The 17,083-nt window shown below is 39.8% G+C and overlaps 2 protein-coding genes across 2 annotated transcripts; both read right to left on the reverse strand.

The window, feature by feature from the left end:
• Nucleotides 1-507: 507 nt before the first annotated feature.
• LOC134671873 (inhibitor of Bruton tyrosine kinase) lies at nt 508-16,875 on the reverse strand. Its single transcript, XM_063529732.1, has 15 exons — nt 16,653-16,875; nt 15,612-15,995; nt 14,724-14,901; nt 14,213-14,430; nt 11,826-12,011; nt 11,195-11,422; nt 10,402-10,538; nt 9,374-9,508; nt 8,688-8,985; nt 5,407-5,529; nt 4,643-4,925; nt 4,025-4,223; nt 3,363-3,564; nt 1,925-3,151; nt 508-712 (listed from the first exon to the last, which is right to left on the reverse strand). The coding sequence occupies exons 2-15, from the start codon at nt 15,768-15,770 to the stop codon at nt 581-583; spliced, it is 3,705 nt and encodes a 1,234-aa protein (XP_063385802.1). The 5' UTR covers nt 15,771-15,995; nt 16,653-16,875; the 3' UTR covers nt 508-580.
• Nucleotides 12,642-13,686, reverse strand: LOC134671843 (tetraspanin-1-like). The gene has a single exon (XM_063529695.1). The coding sequence runs from the start codon at nt 13,655-13,657 to the stop codon at nt 12,683-12,685; it is 975 nt and encodes a 324-aa protein (XP_063385765.1). The 5' UTR covers nt 13,658-13,686; the 3' UTR covers nt 12,642-12,682.
• Nucleotides 16,876-17,083: the final 208 nt, after the last annotated feature.

The following is a 17,083-nucleotide window of genomic DNA, read 5'->3' on the forward strand; positions in this document are numbered from 1 at the left end:
TAGCAGGTTTCAGGATGTCCGCTAATTTATTGAATGCCGCCCAACCGAGCTGGATTCTCCTGGAGATCTCCTTCTGCTGGTGTGTTTTGTCAAATGATAGAATATGTCCAAGATACAAGTATTGCTCGACCACCTCCAGTCTTTCGTTCCCAACCATAATGGTTGGAATCGATTTACTAGAGATGTTCGTCATAACCTTAGTCTTGGACATATTCATCTTAAGACCTATTTTCAAAGAAGCATGGTTTTAGATACATAGGATAGGATGTATCTAAAACAAAAAAGATGGGGTACCCAATCATTCATTCATTCGCCAGTTCATCATTCATTGCATCAGTTCACCGCCCAGTGTCTGTTTCCCATCCACTTGGCATAGTTGCCACAAAGAATTGTGTATAATTTCATAAGTTGAATTTAATATATATACCTATATATTAAAAAAACTAGATTTTGTAGTAATTAAATAAAGCTTTGGTTACTTTTATGATAAATAAAAACCAAAAAAAATCATAGTCAATCAATTATTATTAAATTAGAGTATTGTACAATCACATAGTAAAAAGGTACAAAATAGCACGCTTCACTTAGGGGCAGTATGTATCCATTGCGGCGAGGACACTTGCAACTCGATGCGCCGCACGGTGATGAGTTCATCGTCTAGTTCATGGATGTTGTAGAACTTTTCCAGCTCTTCTATGGCTTTGTCTTCCAACTGGAAATAAAAGAAATATAAATAATCAGTGTGTTTTCTAAAAGATCGGCCATATTACTTTTCCCCACCACACAAAACAGCCATAGAAAACTTACGCAATTTTCAAATTTAAACTTGTTTGCCAGTGGCTGTATAACTTTTATAGGCCTTGAGGGCTTACCGCGAACCGTTCGACGTGTTGCCTCTCTGTTGCACTTGTAAATTCGTGCGTAAGTGTGACAGGCAGGCAACACGTCGAACGTGGGTCGCGGCAGGCACTTGGTGCTGGGACAGAACTTCTTGAAAACGCAACGTATTTGCGTATATAACGCACGTAAATTATACGCTGCGTCAAGTTTCGGTGATGTCGGTACTAAAATTAAAGGCAGGCGAGAAAACAATGGATTGAAACGTTATGCAATAGGCGAAAAAACTTAATTAAAACTTTATTGTCTCAAACCGCCTGAAAAATTACGATCAAAACCAAAGACACGAGAAATTAAAAACATAACAAATACTAACAGAGTAGAGTACTCCTTTGTTGAGGATAGATGTTCTGATGTAATCTCACAGTAACACGCAAATTTATGTATTCCACTTTTTGGTATGGTCTTTTTTATGCACAGTAGGTATTTTTTACAGGTCGATGTTTTAATAATTAATGATATTTTTTACAATAACAAATTTATGGCAATGAATTACGTTAATTACAACAATACTACTACTTTACTAATCCGTGATCTAATAACGTGATATTAATTTGTGGTGATTACATTATTTAATTACATTTTGAAAAATAATTTATTAAAATGAATTCTCTTGCGTGTAGGTATTATTGGGGTTAAATACCGCAGTATCTAAATTACGTGGCACTTAATTAAAGAATTCCATTTTACTGGTGGAATGTGAGGTGAGGCGTTACTGTAATGCTAATGATTTACCCGCGTTTTCACTCTTAATTAGTGGTACCACTAGTATTTCCATATTAAACACTATAGTTCGTTTTTTTTAGCATTAGAAAGAACTCCACAGAAGCAAGCGTGAAGTTTTTATCAGGCCCTTTAATTGTTAATAATTATTGAATTATCTAATGCAGCATGGTCAATACACATAATTTACTACAAATTATTACCGCTAAAAGTGCCGGATTTGGAACCACAAGCTTACTTCTGCGAAGTTCTTTCTAATGCTAAAAAAAACGAACTATAATTAAGAATGAATAGGAAATGTTACCTGAGTTAAAAACAACGGTTTCGTCATGATCCTTGAAGAGTCATCCTTCATTTTCTTCTGATCAGCCAGGATCTGGTTGAACTCCATAGCCTTCTTCTGCTTAGGGCTGCTACTGGCCACCGGCACCTCCACTATCTTCCACGGATTCTTGGGCTTGTCCGGAGGGCTTCCTACTACTTTACCATCCAAGTACTCGGAGAGATTCTGAGGAGAATAGTTGTTTCCTTCCATGGCTAACTTTTTCCTTTGCTTTTGCGAGAGTTTAGGGCCTATGTGGTTAATGACCAGATTTCCTGGCGATCCCCAAGCCATCTCAGCTATCGGGGATTCTTTGGGTGATACCGACATGCGTGATGACGTAGGAATCTCTGGAGTGTTAATGGCACTTGATGAACTATTTCTAGTGAGTTTAGTGAAAGACTCTACTGGAGTTTCGTTTAGAATGTCCTTAGCAGTGCTTAAGGCTTTAAGCCTCGCTTGGACGACTTTCTGTTGTTTTTGCTGCGATGATGACACTTCTATCCATTTATCTTTCTTCCCTTTAGCTGCTTTTTCGGTCTCTATAGCTATGTTACTTAAGGATAAAGTGACGTCACCCGAAATATCGTTAGATAAGTCTAAGGATGTCACAGAACTGACGGACTCGTACCGCATCCTTGTTTTCTCACTCTCAGTGTATTCAATCTTTTTAGATTTCTTCTTCTTAGTTTCAACAATACTGTCATCTTTTTTAACATCTTCAGCAGTAATTGTTAAATCAACGGGGCAGTTTTTAGCGAATTCATTGATTACTTCATCATCTGGTGCGTTGAAAAAGGGTGTAATGACCCTGGAAGACATTATAGGGTTGAATTTGCAATAGTATTTAGAGATGTCTTCTAATAATTCTTCTTCCAGCAATTCAAGGGATTTGTTTTCAAGTATGCTGCTGATGTTTAGCGATATGAACTCCATGCAACATTGTTTTAGCTGAGTAGCGTTGTAAGTGTGTGCGAATTGGCACAGTTCTGCGCAGTTCCGTAAGGTGATGAGGTTGGAAAGGGCCACTTCGCACATTTCTCTAAGGCGCGTTATGAAGAGCTGGTCGGCGACAATGAGCAGGCTGCATATAAAGTCGATGCTGTCTGAGTTTTCTACTTCGGGACACGAGTCTGTGTACAGAAAGTCTATGACTGGTAGGAGGATGCCGTGGTTGATTGGCAAAGTCACTTTTGATGACAGTTTACTCTGTAACCAAAATAATTGGCAAGGTTTAATTAGAAGGCTAAACAGAGTAGGTTTGTGTGTATATTTAAGACAGATTTTTGATAGACATTGAAAAATATACTACTTACAAATAAAAAGAATATCAGTTCCTGCTTTAATTCAAATAATATCCTCAAAGGGCACTATCGCCTAAAACCTCTCCATCAGTTCACAATATAACTAGTTTACTAACCTCTGACCAGGAGTGCATGAACATGCCGTGGAAGTACTCGAGCCTCGCCGCGAGCACACATTTATGCGCGGGTATGAGAGCGCCATCTTTGGTCACTACACTCGTGTCGACTAACTCTTGCAGACTGTTTCGGTCCCAGCACACTGGCGGGTTTTTGGTGAATGTTGCGCTCTCTCGAAGGCAGATTCTGCCGTCTCTGTAGCTGGAAAAGGAAAAAAAACATGGTGTAGTGAGTAGGGTTATTAGGCTACAATATTCGAAGAGCATCTTATGTAGGTACGTAATTCAGACAGCTGAAGCAGTAGATGCTGTTGTAATACAACCTAGTAAGGAGCGACCATAAACTGTCGGGGGCAGCACAAGAACCCATTCCTGTCTGTATTGGCTAGATTTTCGAAGTGAAGTTGTATGTCAAGTTTAAGTTACCAATTGAGTCCACAAGGTGGCAGACCATCCAACGCACATAAGAACAGCGTTTTGGTGCAACGGACACTTATTTTAGGGCTAAAATCCACGTGCTTGCAGAGTTGTAAATCATAAAACCGACTGTTTCACTCGCACTCACGGTCTCTAACTAGGCGTGTTGCAGTTTTCTCACTTTATTTTTATTACCGTCACGTTGGTTTTGGCCTGACGATAGTGATTTTTGATATATAACTTACAAGAACTTATCGAGCAGTTTGTGTAGCCCCATGACGTGCAGGCGCTTCGCGGCGGCTTGCACCAGGCGCACAGGGTCGCAGTACAAGTTGCGAGGGGGGGTTTCCGCGCTGCGGTCAGTCGTGCGTCGGGAGCGATTCTTCTTGTTTCTGTTGTCTTGGTGTTTGTACACTTCGAACGCTGAGATTTCTGACGCGTTATCTGTCAAAAAGTAACAATTTGAAATACTTTTTGTAACGTTTATGATTTTTATGAATATATATTACTTACCTAAAAAAGTAAAACTGCAAAAGTTTGGTGATTATGGAAAATTATGGAGCAGTACTGCAAATTGCAAATACAATATGGTGGTTCCCTTGTGATAAATTAAATTTATTCAAAGCGAATTAACGGAAATACACTGCAAATCAAGATTAAGCATGTTTTTGCGCTTTCAATTACTAAAACTCATTACAAGGAGGTGTTGCGAATGCAGAAGACGCTGGTTCAATCCCAGCCCTGGCACTGGAGACCTTGGTCACTTTTCCTTTCGTATATGTATGTATGTTTTGGTTTCGTATATCTATTTTAGTTTAGATTGTCAAGATATACTAGAAATCGCAAATACAATTCTAACTCACCCACAAAATTCTGATCATCCAACTCAATCTCCACATCCTTTTCCTTCTTCAAGCTATTCAGATCCTCTTTCCTTATCTTCAAGCTGCAGGGGCCCAATTCTGCCACATCACAAGTACCAGTATACATGTATCGGAGAATCCTCTCGAACACGTCCGGGTGCATTTCTATGTTGATTGTAGGTTTATCCTCCGGGTCTTTTATGGAGTCCTGGTACAGTTTGTAGAGATGCTCGCTGCTGGAGGCTATTATGAATATGTGAGCTGGGTAGAGTTTTGTGCCAACCTGTCAAAATAAATGTTTATTTGTTTAATTAGCCGGTTTATAGTCATATTCTGACTATAGTTAAAAGATAAAAGAAATAGTAGATTGTCATCAAGTCAAGTAGCAAAGTATTAATTATCAAGCTCATACCATTATCTTTATTGGTTATCCTAGTACAAGAAATACCTATTAATAGATTCATTTCTAAATCTATAGTCTGTGTCTTTAGGTATTTATATACACACACACACACATAACATAACACATAACATTTATTGGTTGGTTACAACCAAATACAAAAACGTCTGGATCTGTCACTGAACAACCTGACTTTAACCTACATTATTTAATCATGTAATGTTTTCATTTTCATCTACCCTCAACTGGCTTAAGGAGCCATTTGAGGATAGATTTTGTTTACTTTTATTTAAATACCTAAAGATACAGACTATAATGAGGGATTTTTATCGCACCTTCAAAATACATTTTTGAGCTTTATTACCTTAAATATAACGTCATGTAAGATGTCATCTTCTGCTGCTGTTTCCATGAGAGTTTCCATGTGTTTGGGCAAACTGCTGGGCGACAGCTCAGGTAGGGATGTGAGTCCACATGTTGGTTTTATCTTTTAAAAAAAATACACGCCTTTAAAATGGGGAGTAAACGTTACTGGGAGTAAAATACTTACTTATAGTAGAACTATAACAAAAATAGACATTGTGCAATAAGGAAAACATATTAAATATATTGAAAACGGGTCACTCACGTATTTTAAGTCGAAAAACGCTCGACGTGTTTCACTCCTAACCGAGGAGTGTCATCAGGATCTTGCGTTCCGCGCGCGCGATCGGGCGCGGAGGGCTGCGGCCCGCAGTCTGTGCCGGTTCGTCACCGTAAACGCAAGCTCCTGATGACACTTCTCGGTACGGAGTGAAACATGTCGAGCGTTTTTCGACTTAAAATACGTGAGTGACCCGTTTTCAATATATTTAATATGTCTGTGTCTCACGGAGGATTTGTTATTAAATAAGGTAAACGTTTTAATAAAAAATTTAAAGAGGGAAAAAATGGCTCCCTTTGGCGAAAGAAGACATTGCGAGTAAATCCGACTTTTCACAACAAAAAAAAAACAAGTTTATCCTCTGTGTTAGTTCCTATCACCATTCAGCATTGTTATTATTAGCATTCGCTTTCCTAAAAACAATGGAATCATAATAATACAAGATACATTTAAATTTAACAAACCAGTTTAATTTTAAGTTGTTTTATCAAGGGTTTAGAGTGGCGGCCACGAACCGGAGGATGCAGCCAGGAAAGACCCCCAGCCATCTGGATCAGTGGAACTAGGTAATCTAGTGCAAATTGAGGTTTCCTCTCCCTGAGGGGAACCTTTATATATAAATAAATAAATATTGGTAGACAATGTAGACATCTTACACAGATCAACCTAGCCCCAAACTAAGCAAAACTACTATGGGGGTTTACTAATATGTGGGCGAAAATTGTATGGCAAATTATCACTTCCCAAACTATTTTTCCCATAGTATCATTTGGCAAAACTATCAGATGGCAAACCAATGTTTCGCATATATAACATGTCGCAAATGATTATTTACAATATTATTGTATGGCAAAATATTTAGTTGGTCATGTTTCAAAATGTCTTTTATTGTTATGTCGAATGTATTGATAGGCATAAATTATTTTTCGCCTAATATTGTGATGCATACTACTAAATACCCTAATAATATAGTACTCAACTACTCATGGTACAAATTACAGTAGCATTTTATTTCGTTACGTAGGTAGTTTTTTCGAGATGTGCAGTTCAATGATGGAGGTAGTAATTTTGTTTACTACATTTCTGGCAACAGTTTGTTTTCGTGGGGTCGCAATTCTTACCTAACCTAACCCACTTTTCTGGCAACAGTTCGTTTTCTTGGGGGTCGCAGTTCTAACCTAACCTAACCCACCTTTCAGGCAACAGTTTGTTTTCGTGGGGTCGCAGTTCTGACCTAACCTAACCCACTTTTCTGGCAACAGCTCGTTTTCTTGGGGGTTGCTGTTCTAACCTAACCTAACCCACTTTTCTGGCAACAGTTCGTTTTCTCGTTCCCGTTCCCGTTCCCGTTCCCGTTCTTTCGTTGGGGGTTTTCGTGGGGTCGCAGTTCTAACCTAACCTAACCCACTTTTCTGGCAACAGTTTGTTTTCGTGGGATCGCAGTTCTAACGTAACCTAACCCACTTTTCTGGCAACAGTTCGTTTTCTCGGGGGTCGCAGTTCTAACCTAACCCACCTTTGAGGCGACAGGTTGTTTTCGTGGGGTCGCAGTTCTAACCTAACCTAACCCACTTTTCTGGCAACAGTTCGTTTTCTTGGGGATTGCAGTCATCTAACCTAAAACATGTTGGTACAGTCATCAAATCTATTAGCGTAGTGGCACCCGTCCATGGAAATATGTAGATACGTTTGTTAAAAAAAAAGCCACCAACAGGTCAAATAGCCATCAAAATATATTATGAAAAGTAAGTATAAATAAAGCAAACGTTTTTTGACAATTAAGAGTTAGCTAAGTTGAAACATTTGCTCAGTGACTATTTGTCTTAATGAATTTTGGTAAAATGAACATCTACTAAATAAAATTGTGATCAAATAAAAAGTATGCGAAGTTTCAATTTTGGCAAACGTTATGTAACAATAAATAGTTAGGTATAATAAAACATTTGCTTAGTGACTATTTTTCTAAATAAATCGTGGTAAAATGAACATCTGCTAAATAAAATTGTAGTCAAATAAAAATTATGCTAAATAATAATATGCTAAGCATTGGTTTGCCAACTAAAAGTACTGCAATAAGTTGGTTGGGAAGTGAAATTAGGCGAAAAATATTTCGGCGAGATGGCAGTACACCCTACTATGGGTGCTAGGCGACGATATACATAGAAAACACCCATGACTCAGGAACAAATATTAGTGTTCATCACACAAATAAATGCCCTTACTGGGATGCGAACCCAGGACCATCGGCTTCGCAGGCAGGGTCACTACCCACTAGGCCAGACCGGTCGTAAAATACATCGTACTATAGGTTGTCGTGTCTTCGTTATTTTCCTAAAGATCCATATATATATACTTATTATAAAAGGAAGTCTGTCTGTATGTCTGTTACCTCTTCACGCTTAAACCGCTGAACCAATTTAGATGAAATTTGGTATAGAGATTGTTTGAGTCCCGAGGAAGGACATAGGATAGTTTTATAAGCCAGAAATCATCTCTTAAAGGGATGGAATTTTGTATGGGGACTTAACAACTGCACAACAAACTGTCAATAGGAACTGTCCCGCCCCGCCCGCGCGGTGTACCACCGGCGCTGGTGCACGATTTAGTTGAAATTTGGTATAGAGATAGTTTGAGTCCCGGAGAAGGACAAAGGGTAGTTTTGATTCAAGAATTCACCCTTTAAGGGGGTGAAAAGGGGGGATGAAGTTTGTATGAGGAATCAACAAAACGCAGATTGAATAAAATAATAGCTACCTACCTAAATTAATAATTCCACGCTGACTAAGCGCCACTTGCAACATCCCACTAACACGTGGTTAACCGGTTAAATCTGGAGTTACCAGTACGATTTGATACTGGATTAACGGTTTAACTGGTTAACTAACGGGTTACAGGTAGCTAAAAGTACATCCGTTCGTTTTGTTAGAGAGTGAGTCTTCTGTACTTAGTACTATTATTTATTCTGTGGTCGCGGGCAAAAGCTAGTAATAATATAAAGTTACCTGTAAGCATGCGAAGTTCAGCCCCTCACTGTCCACCACGACTGCCACGGCTCTGTGCACATTCGGTATCCTCACAATCCGCGCTGACGTACAGTCGTCCTTCTCAAGAAACTTCACCAGAGCGCTCTTGTTGCTGTCTCGCTCCCTCTCCCTCTTGATTGGCTGCGGCGCGGGGGGCGTGGCCTTGCGAGAGATGTAGCCAATGAACGCTTCGCCGTATTTGGTGGTGAAGTAGAACGCGTCGTGGGTTAGTGTTACGTTGGTTATGATTGTTTGGTGGTTTAGGCCGAAGACGCATCTGTAAATACAAAAGAAAACAACCGTACGTAGTAAACAATAATATATAATATCGCAAAATGTAAAAAAGTAGGGGACAATCCAATCGAGATTCGTGTTCTTCTCTCACTCTTGCTGAGCGTAAGCGTGAGCGAGATTGATGGCAACCGTATTATGATCTAAAAAAGCACTACGATTTTTCAAAAACTCTGTTCTCTGAGACTACTGCACCTTTCACACCTACAAGCACATTTCAGATCTACAAGAGATACGAGTAGCTGTGTGCATGCCAATCAAAATTACTTAAGTCCAAACATAATTTGATTGATTGACAGAACGAAATAAGAAGTCGTCAGATAACCAAATATTCCGGTTATTTTGATATGATAATATGTCAGATAAAGGTTTACCTGGTGAGCTGGTTGGTGGTGTCCTGCCAGAGCATGAGTTGTCCCACGTTGGTGAGCAACAGTACTGTTACTCGCGAGTATGCGCCGTTCTCGCTCACTTTCGCCTCTACACACACTTGCCGTAGGTTTATCTGTCTGGAAAATTTAAAATATTTACTAATAGATTTTCAATATTCAACGCGTAATTGCGCGAACGAGTGCCGACCCGAATTAGGGTTCACATACTCGTTAAGTGACTAGACTAATAAGCAATTCATTCGAAGAAATAGGCCCCGTGCATGAAATGTAAATAAATAAATAAATGTGTCGTTTATGCTTCCGATGTAGCCCACAAGATGGCAGAACCTATTATGCACAAGGAAACGTACCGACGAGAACGGTAGATGGTAGCACTTGCTTTGGTAATGTACATGTGCACATATGTTTCCCATTCAGGCCACAAGATGGCAGACCCTCCACTGCGCACGGTCCCTATAAGGAACACGTTATGTATGTAGGTTCGTCAGGTAGACAGAGTCGTAACAGTTAAGACGAAAGTGGAGGACAAGCGCGAAATCGCCTTTTCATACAAACGTAGTCCTCATTTTCCTCTCAATGAATATCAATGAATGACTTACTTGATGGCGATCTTCTTGCAGATGTGCTTGTGCAGCAGATAGACGTCGCCGCGACTGGTCGTGATCACGGTGGCCGCGTCGCCGGCGCCTACTAACTGTATGCTTGTTGTTGGATATTGCCTACAATAATAACTTACTTGATGGCGATCTTCTTGCAGATGTGCTTGTGCAGCAGATAGACGTCTCCGCGACTGGTCGTGATCACGGTGGCCGCGTCGCCGGCGCCTACTAACTGTATGCTTGTTGTTGGATATAGCCTACAATAATGACTTACTTGATGCCGATCTTCTTGCAGATGTGCTTGTGCAGCAGATAGGCGTCGCCGCGACTGGTCGTGATCACGGTGGCCGCGTCGCCGGCGCCTACTAACTGTATGCTTGTTGTTGGATATAGCCTACAATAATGACTTACTTGATGGCGATCTTCTTGCAAATGTGCTTGTGCAGCAGATAGACGTCGCCGCGACTTGTCGTGATCACGGTGGCCGCGTCGCCGGCGCCTACCAACTGTATGCCGGTATCTTCTTTGTTGTTCATGGATATTGCCACCTACAATTAAAAAAAATAATTGTAACATGTTTTTTTTTTAAAGAACAGAAGGTCATAAATGTCATAATCGTAACATTACATTGTAATATTTGTCAGTTTGTCGTCGCAGATGTGTAGACCACAATAAACCCGGCACGCATTGAAAGCATTTTTATTCACCGCTTGAAGGATTTGTGATTGTTAAAATACTTAGTGTCAAGTCATGCGAGGAAGAGTATTTGTTCATCTTTTCCTTACATTCATTGGTTTAAAAGCTGTCACTCCTAATGATAGGTATCACTAGCTACTGTTTACTCCTTTATTGGATAAGGTACTTACCCGTTTAGGTGTAGTAACAATTTTATCCTCCTGCGAGTGCCCCAACTGTCCACAGTTGACGCCCCACATGTACACGGCGTTCCTGTTCAACACCACAGCGTGGCTGCGGCCGGAGCACAGCCCTATCGGCTGGGACAGCTTGAGGAGGGGCTTCGTGGATGGTACTTACCCGTTTAGGTGTAGTAACAATCTTATCCTCCTGTGAGTGCCCCAACTGTCCACAGTTGACGCCCCACGTGTACACGGCGTTCCTGTTCCACACCACAGCGTGGCCGCGGCCGGAGCACAGCCCTATCGGCTGGGAGAGCTTGAGGAGGGGCTTCGTGGATGGTACTTACCCGTTTAGGTGTAGTAACAATTTTATCCTCCTGTGAGTGCCCCAACTGTCCACAGTTGACGCCCCACGTGTACACGGCGTTCCTGTTCCACACCACAGCGTGGCTGCGGCCGGAGCACAGCCCTATCGGCTGGGAGAGCTTGAGGAGGGGCTTCGTGGACGGCAGCCTTAGGGATGAGCTGTTGGTGACGGGGGAGGTGTCTGTGCTGTTCAGGGTGTATTGGAGTACCTGGAACGTAGAACATTGAGAGATAAATTTGGGATCGCTAAAGAATTGTAAATTCTGTCTAGTTTAGCTAGATTAAAAGTAAAACCTATACTTTGTAAAGAAATAAATTTCTTGGAACGATTTTGCATTGTAAAAAGTAGAACGTTTGAAAAACTATAACTCGACCATGGATTAGGTAAGTAGATTAAAATGTTGCTTATAATATAATTTAAATGACCATAATCACCCCTGTAGTTTTGATGCTACTTTGGAACAAATGCAACAAACATACCTACTTCATATCCCTATACCAGATACCCAATTAGACTGTGTGTAGACGCAGAGACGCGGGGTGCAAGTGTTCCTCATTCGCCCGCTTGTCCCCAATAGATACCTATAATGCTGAGAGTAACAATGTCCTCACCGTCCCACTTTGCGTGAGGAAGACAGTAGAATCCAGCAGCAAGGCGACTTGTTCTATGGGTTCTTGGAGCCGCAGCGGCGCGGGGCGCAGCAGCGTTCCCCGCCCGGCGCCCGCGCGCCCCGCCTGCCCGCACGCCCACACTTCGCCGCCGCAGACCCACAGGCTGTGGAACTTGCCAAGGCACACCTGCAAAGAGCGACTTTACAAGTGTGGAAATAAGGTAGAAATTTTAAAGACAACAGAACCTTCGAAAGACGTTTGGCAATGATACCTTTATTGACTATTGCCTACAGATACAGCTTAGAAAATTTAATAATGTAAGTATTCTGAACGAGTTTTATGGTGATTGAATATGAACAATCTACCCAATATATATAAAATAAAATATATACTTTGACAAAATATACTAAATACAGAAGGCTAAAAGAAAGGTGTGGCAATAAATTGTGTTAGTCAATAGAAATACGAAGTGCACAGTTGAGTAAAATTTAACTCTACAAAGTAGTGGGCCTACTTATTCGTTCCATATCTGGTCACACAAATACACGTGAAGAATAATTAGGCCTGAGTTACACTTGTAAGTTTTAGTTACGTAAGTAGGGACGCGGCTATACTACAAAATGAGAGATGAATATCGTTATCTCATTCTAACAAATAGCTTTGTCCCTACTTACGTAAGTAAAACTTACAAGTGTAACTGAGGCCTTAGTACTTATTACCTACTTACTACCTAATCAAAAGGATTTCTGCAGCCATCGTTACGATCATAATAATTGATTGGGCTATAGGTATACGTGTAATAAGGAAAAGAAAATGCAGTGTATAACACCAGCCATTTATTAAACAAACTTCTAAAACTACACTTGTTCCGGATAATATTTGTAATTCTGGAAAGGACTCGAAGCCGACACAACCCTAACGACTTTCGTCGTCGGTTCCGACGCATCGTTTACAAACATCATGTTTTGCAGAGAGCTCTCAGATTGCTCGGGCTCCGCGTGGCGCCCTCGCCGAGTCCCGTAGATATAACCATCCGTGTCGGTTATCAGAGGTTCCCCTCTTAACACGCAATAAGCAAAAGACATCAGTGAAGCATATGCACAAAGACACGTAATACAAGAAAATATTATAAGTCCTTTTCTTTCCACAAACGACTGTCTTAATGCTTGGAAACATCCGTTCGGATAAATTGTACCCGGATCTACTGATAATTGACAATCTTTAACTAAAGGTATAAGATGCGTACGATTCTGTAAAACGCAACACTCTACAGGAAACAATTTATCGGGGTTCAGATTTATCCAATAAGAATCCTTGAAATCAATGAAACTGACGACTCCGCAGCATTCGTAGTTTACCATTATATAGTTCCATAGCGAAGTAAATAGATCGTTTTCTTTTCCGTACTGTGTGCGTATCGTGCTTTGCAGAAACTTGCGTGTTTTATCGTTATCAGAATAGATGTTATATATGCAGGAGATATAGATAAACCAGAAAGCCACAGAGCATATAACGGAAACAAGGAAGATGTATGATTTCATTGCGCATTTGGTCTTGCAGCCAGCGCCGAGTATGCCGCAACACGAAGTCAACATCGCAACGATAGCCGAAGTTATTATTACTGTCGTTAAAGGCGTTAACCACAGCTTTAAGTTCACAAAGTTAGCTATAACACCGACTAGTTCGCTTCTAGTAACAGTGTAGTTCAAGTCTTTGAATAGTTCCGTGTTGATCGCGCACCATAAGCAAATACCGAAGCCGACAAGTCCGACGAAGAAGAATAAGAAGTTGGTGAAACCTAGACAGGTTCTAGGACACATTACGGAGTGCATTTTGATATTAAAGTTTTGGTTTGATGATTCATTGATTATTTGCGACTTTTGACAGGACACATTGACCGGTTGTCCAGCTGCGAGTTTTCCGGCCAGTGTTATGTACATGGTTAGCTTGTTTATGGTTACACGTCATGGAGGTTAATTCTCTGTGTATTCTCGCCTTCATTGGGGTGGTCGACCGTACTACATTACCAAAATATATTATCTCGAATGAGCTGTTACATAGATTTGGACTTTAATATTATCAGCTGCTTTTAAAACGGCATTATTGCTTTGCCACGCGCCAAAGTTTGCAGCTTGGGCTTGTCATAAAAGAAATAATGGATTTTGTTTAGCAGATTAGGGTCTTAGGCGTAAAAAACCTGACGGATGCTGGCATTAGACTAGCTGAATCAACTTAGTAATTGGGGAACTGCTCGCTGTTGCTGCGTCCCCGTGCCCAGAGTATAGTTGCAATTGCTGCCCCATAATTTTATTTTATTTATACGTATACGTCGCTAAGTTGCGTACCTAATTGAACTGACTAATGGCATTAGCTAAACTAAAACTAACCTGTCGCACGCTGGCGTTCGAACGGCTGAAACAACTTAGCAATTCAGGAATCGCTCGCGGTTGCTGCGTCCCTGTGCCCAGAGTATAGTTGCAATTGCTTCCCCATACGTATACATCGCTCGGCTGCGTGCCTTCGTGCTTGTACATGTATTGGCGGTCTAGCATGGCATGCTCTAGTGCCCTGTAGTCGTCTTTGTCTACTATGTCCGTGTTGACACCTAGAACAAGGTACAAGGAGTTTTAGACCACCTGAATGTATGTCATTAGGTCATTTCTGACAAATCTAAGGGTGTGTGTTAAATTCTACTAACTCCAAAAAATTACTTCTGTTTCCCACCGTCACGATATCAGATAAACTGAATCTATAGAAATATAGGAAACAACGAAAACATCTAGGAATTATAGGTTTTTAAAATTTCGAAAACATTAATATTTCAGAAAAATAGCATTCTAAAAACAATTTAGTAAAAGGGCTGTTAGTGTTGTTCCAAAATTCAGGTACAATAATTACCAATCTTCATCAAAGCAACAGCAGTATGTATCTGTCCATAGAAGATGCTCCGATGCAGTGGAGTGTAACCAGACTCTCTGTCCCTGGCATTGACGAAGGCTTCCGAGGAGTGGCGGACCAACCACTCCATGAGACGTGCGCGGCCGCGGGAGCATGTCATGTGAAGGGCTGTGCGACCCTATAATACATTACAATTAAATATGGATCAGGGAAATTGGTGACATGATAGTTCTAAGAAGTAGCTTCATGAATTTTGTTGATGTACACAGTGTCCACAGTTTAATGAAGTTGTAAACATTGTTTCAGGGACAAATAATTTTTTAATGCCTTGTTTTTATTTTTAAGGTCATTAACCTGTTATCTAATTACTTTAATCCATCAATTCTCATTAAATTAAATTAGCATGCACCTTTATTAAGTAGGTATAATATATCCTCATGCCACTGCCAGCCAATGTACAGATTATTTTAGAGTCAGCTGTATAGGTAACTGACCCCCCATGCTTAGAAATTTGTTTAGGGGGGTCAACTACCTCTGCAGCTTCCTATACATTATGATGTACACTCGGTGTGAGTGAAAAATTTCAACCTACATCTAAATAAACAGAGTAGCATTTCGGCACTACTTTGAAAAAAAAAACTTGTATCTTATTTTGTCAATCAAAAGAAAAATGTGGTATGTTTGGGATGCATACAGAGTTACTGCCTTTCAACTTTGAGTAGCAGTGTGAAATACGAGATTTTTTCAAAGTAGTGCCAATTTCTTTTGTTTTAATTTTCATGTGTGGCATGTGGATACACAAAGAATTACACTAATTACAGACATAAAAAATATTTTGCTATTGTATTAAACTTAATATCTTTCAAGATTAATACTTATATCACATACCTCAAAATCAAAAGCCTGTATGAAGTTAGCACATGTAGCTCTAATGAAGCTGGCCAGTGCCTGATCGCTGACAGATCTCTTCGTAATGGCTCCCGTTAGGGCTTGTCCGTGAAGCCGGGACCTGCACCGGCGGGTGCAATCTACGTCTATCTTACTCATAATTTTTACCCTGTTTTCTTCTAAGGGTAGTACTAGATATTATTGTAATAAAATATTTATTTGTATTTGATGTCAATATTAAATTTGTGCAAGGATGAAAATTGTTATGATATGAATATACTAAATGTATGATTTCTACAATATTTACAGGAGCCTAGTGCTCGGGCAGCCCCTCCACGGGGCTACAGTTTGTGTTTAGCAGGACATAATTGTATTGATGGCGGTCTGAAAACAAGAAAAAATATTTTGTCAAGAAATATAACAAACTATACTCTGTACCTTAAGGTATTTAATTAAAAGTAAACAAAATCTACCTTCAGATGGCTCCTTAAGCCAGTTAAGAGTAGATGAAAACATTACATAATCCAATAATGTAGATTAAAGTCTGGTTGTACAGTGACAGATCCAGGCGCTTTTGTATTTAGTTCGTTGGTTAACCAGTAAATGTTATAACTACCCAAAAATGTAAAAATTGTTTGTTTACTTTTATTTAAATACCTAAAGATATACAGACTGTAAGTAGTGTCAATTTAATATTCATAGCAAGTAACTTTAAAACATAGATAATACTGAATGCATTATTGGCCAATTCTTATAAGAAACTTATAATAGACTACCTAACTCTACCCTATGCCACACGAAATTTTAATAACCTGTATGTTACAGTAAAGTGCATAGATTAAACAAGAATATTAACAAATCTTACGAGGTATTTGTAATCATGCAGTCGCACGAATAACATTTGAAAATCTACAAGGTCGTCGCCCACCGGCAGTTATTGGAATTTACGCAATACTTTTTAAATGGCGAATAGACGAGTGGTATTTAGAGTATTGAACTAATATGTTAGTGATAAATATGTAATATTGCCCGTAAACATACCTTTACATTAAAACAGCTGTGTTAACTCCTTTGCTTGCGAAGAAATTCTTATACATTATTATTTTACGTTAGAGAATTGTTAGTAAAATAACTACACATTAGCCGCTAATTAGCAAAGGTCACATAAATACAAGAACGAGATTGCGCAACGAAAGGTATTAATGTCTTTATTGCAAACTAAAATAAAAAATTAGCCAAGCGAATATGATCCGCGGTCAGTCAAATCCTACATAAAACAAATTTAATCAACTGTCAATTATTGACATTTTCTGTCAATGTGGAATATCTACGTCGTTTGAGTTAGTGCTTAAAACGTCAATTTTGCTTTCTGACGCTAAAATTGATAACTGTTTTTATATGATGAGCTTGAATAGGAAATCGATACCGAATAAAAATCAAAATGTCAAAATGAGTTGTCTATTTTTATGACA

This window comes from Cydia fagiglandana, chromosome 16, assembly GCF_963556715.1.
Source record: "Cydia fagiglandana chromosome 16, ilCydFagi1.1, whole genome shotgun sequence".
In the NCBI taxonomy this organism is placed as follows: Eukaryota; Metazoa; Arthropoda; class Insecta; order Lepidoptera; family Tortricidae; genus Cydia; species Cydia fagiglandana.

Coding starts and splice junctions, on each gene's coding strand:
- LOC134671873 (XM_063529732.1), bottom strand. CDS start 15,770: ATGAGTAAGATAGACGTAGATTGCACCCGCCGGTGCAGGTCCCGGCTT. Junction 11,423..11,825: donor TCCTCACGCAAAGTGGGACG/GTGAGGACATTG, acceptor TCTACGTTCCAG/GTACTCCAATACACCCTGAA. Junction 8,986..9,373: donor ACCACCAACCAGCTCACCAG/GTAAACCTTTAT, acceptor TTGTATTTACAG/ATGCGTCTTCGGCCTAAACC.
- LOC134671843 (XM_063529695.1), bottom strand. CDS start 13,657: ATGCACTCCGTAATGTGTCCTAGAACCTGTCTAGGTTTCACCAACTTC.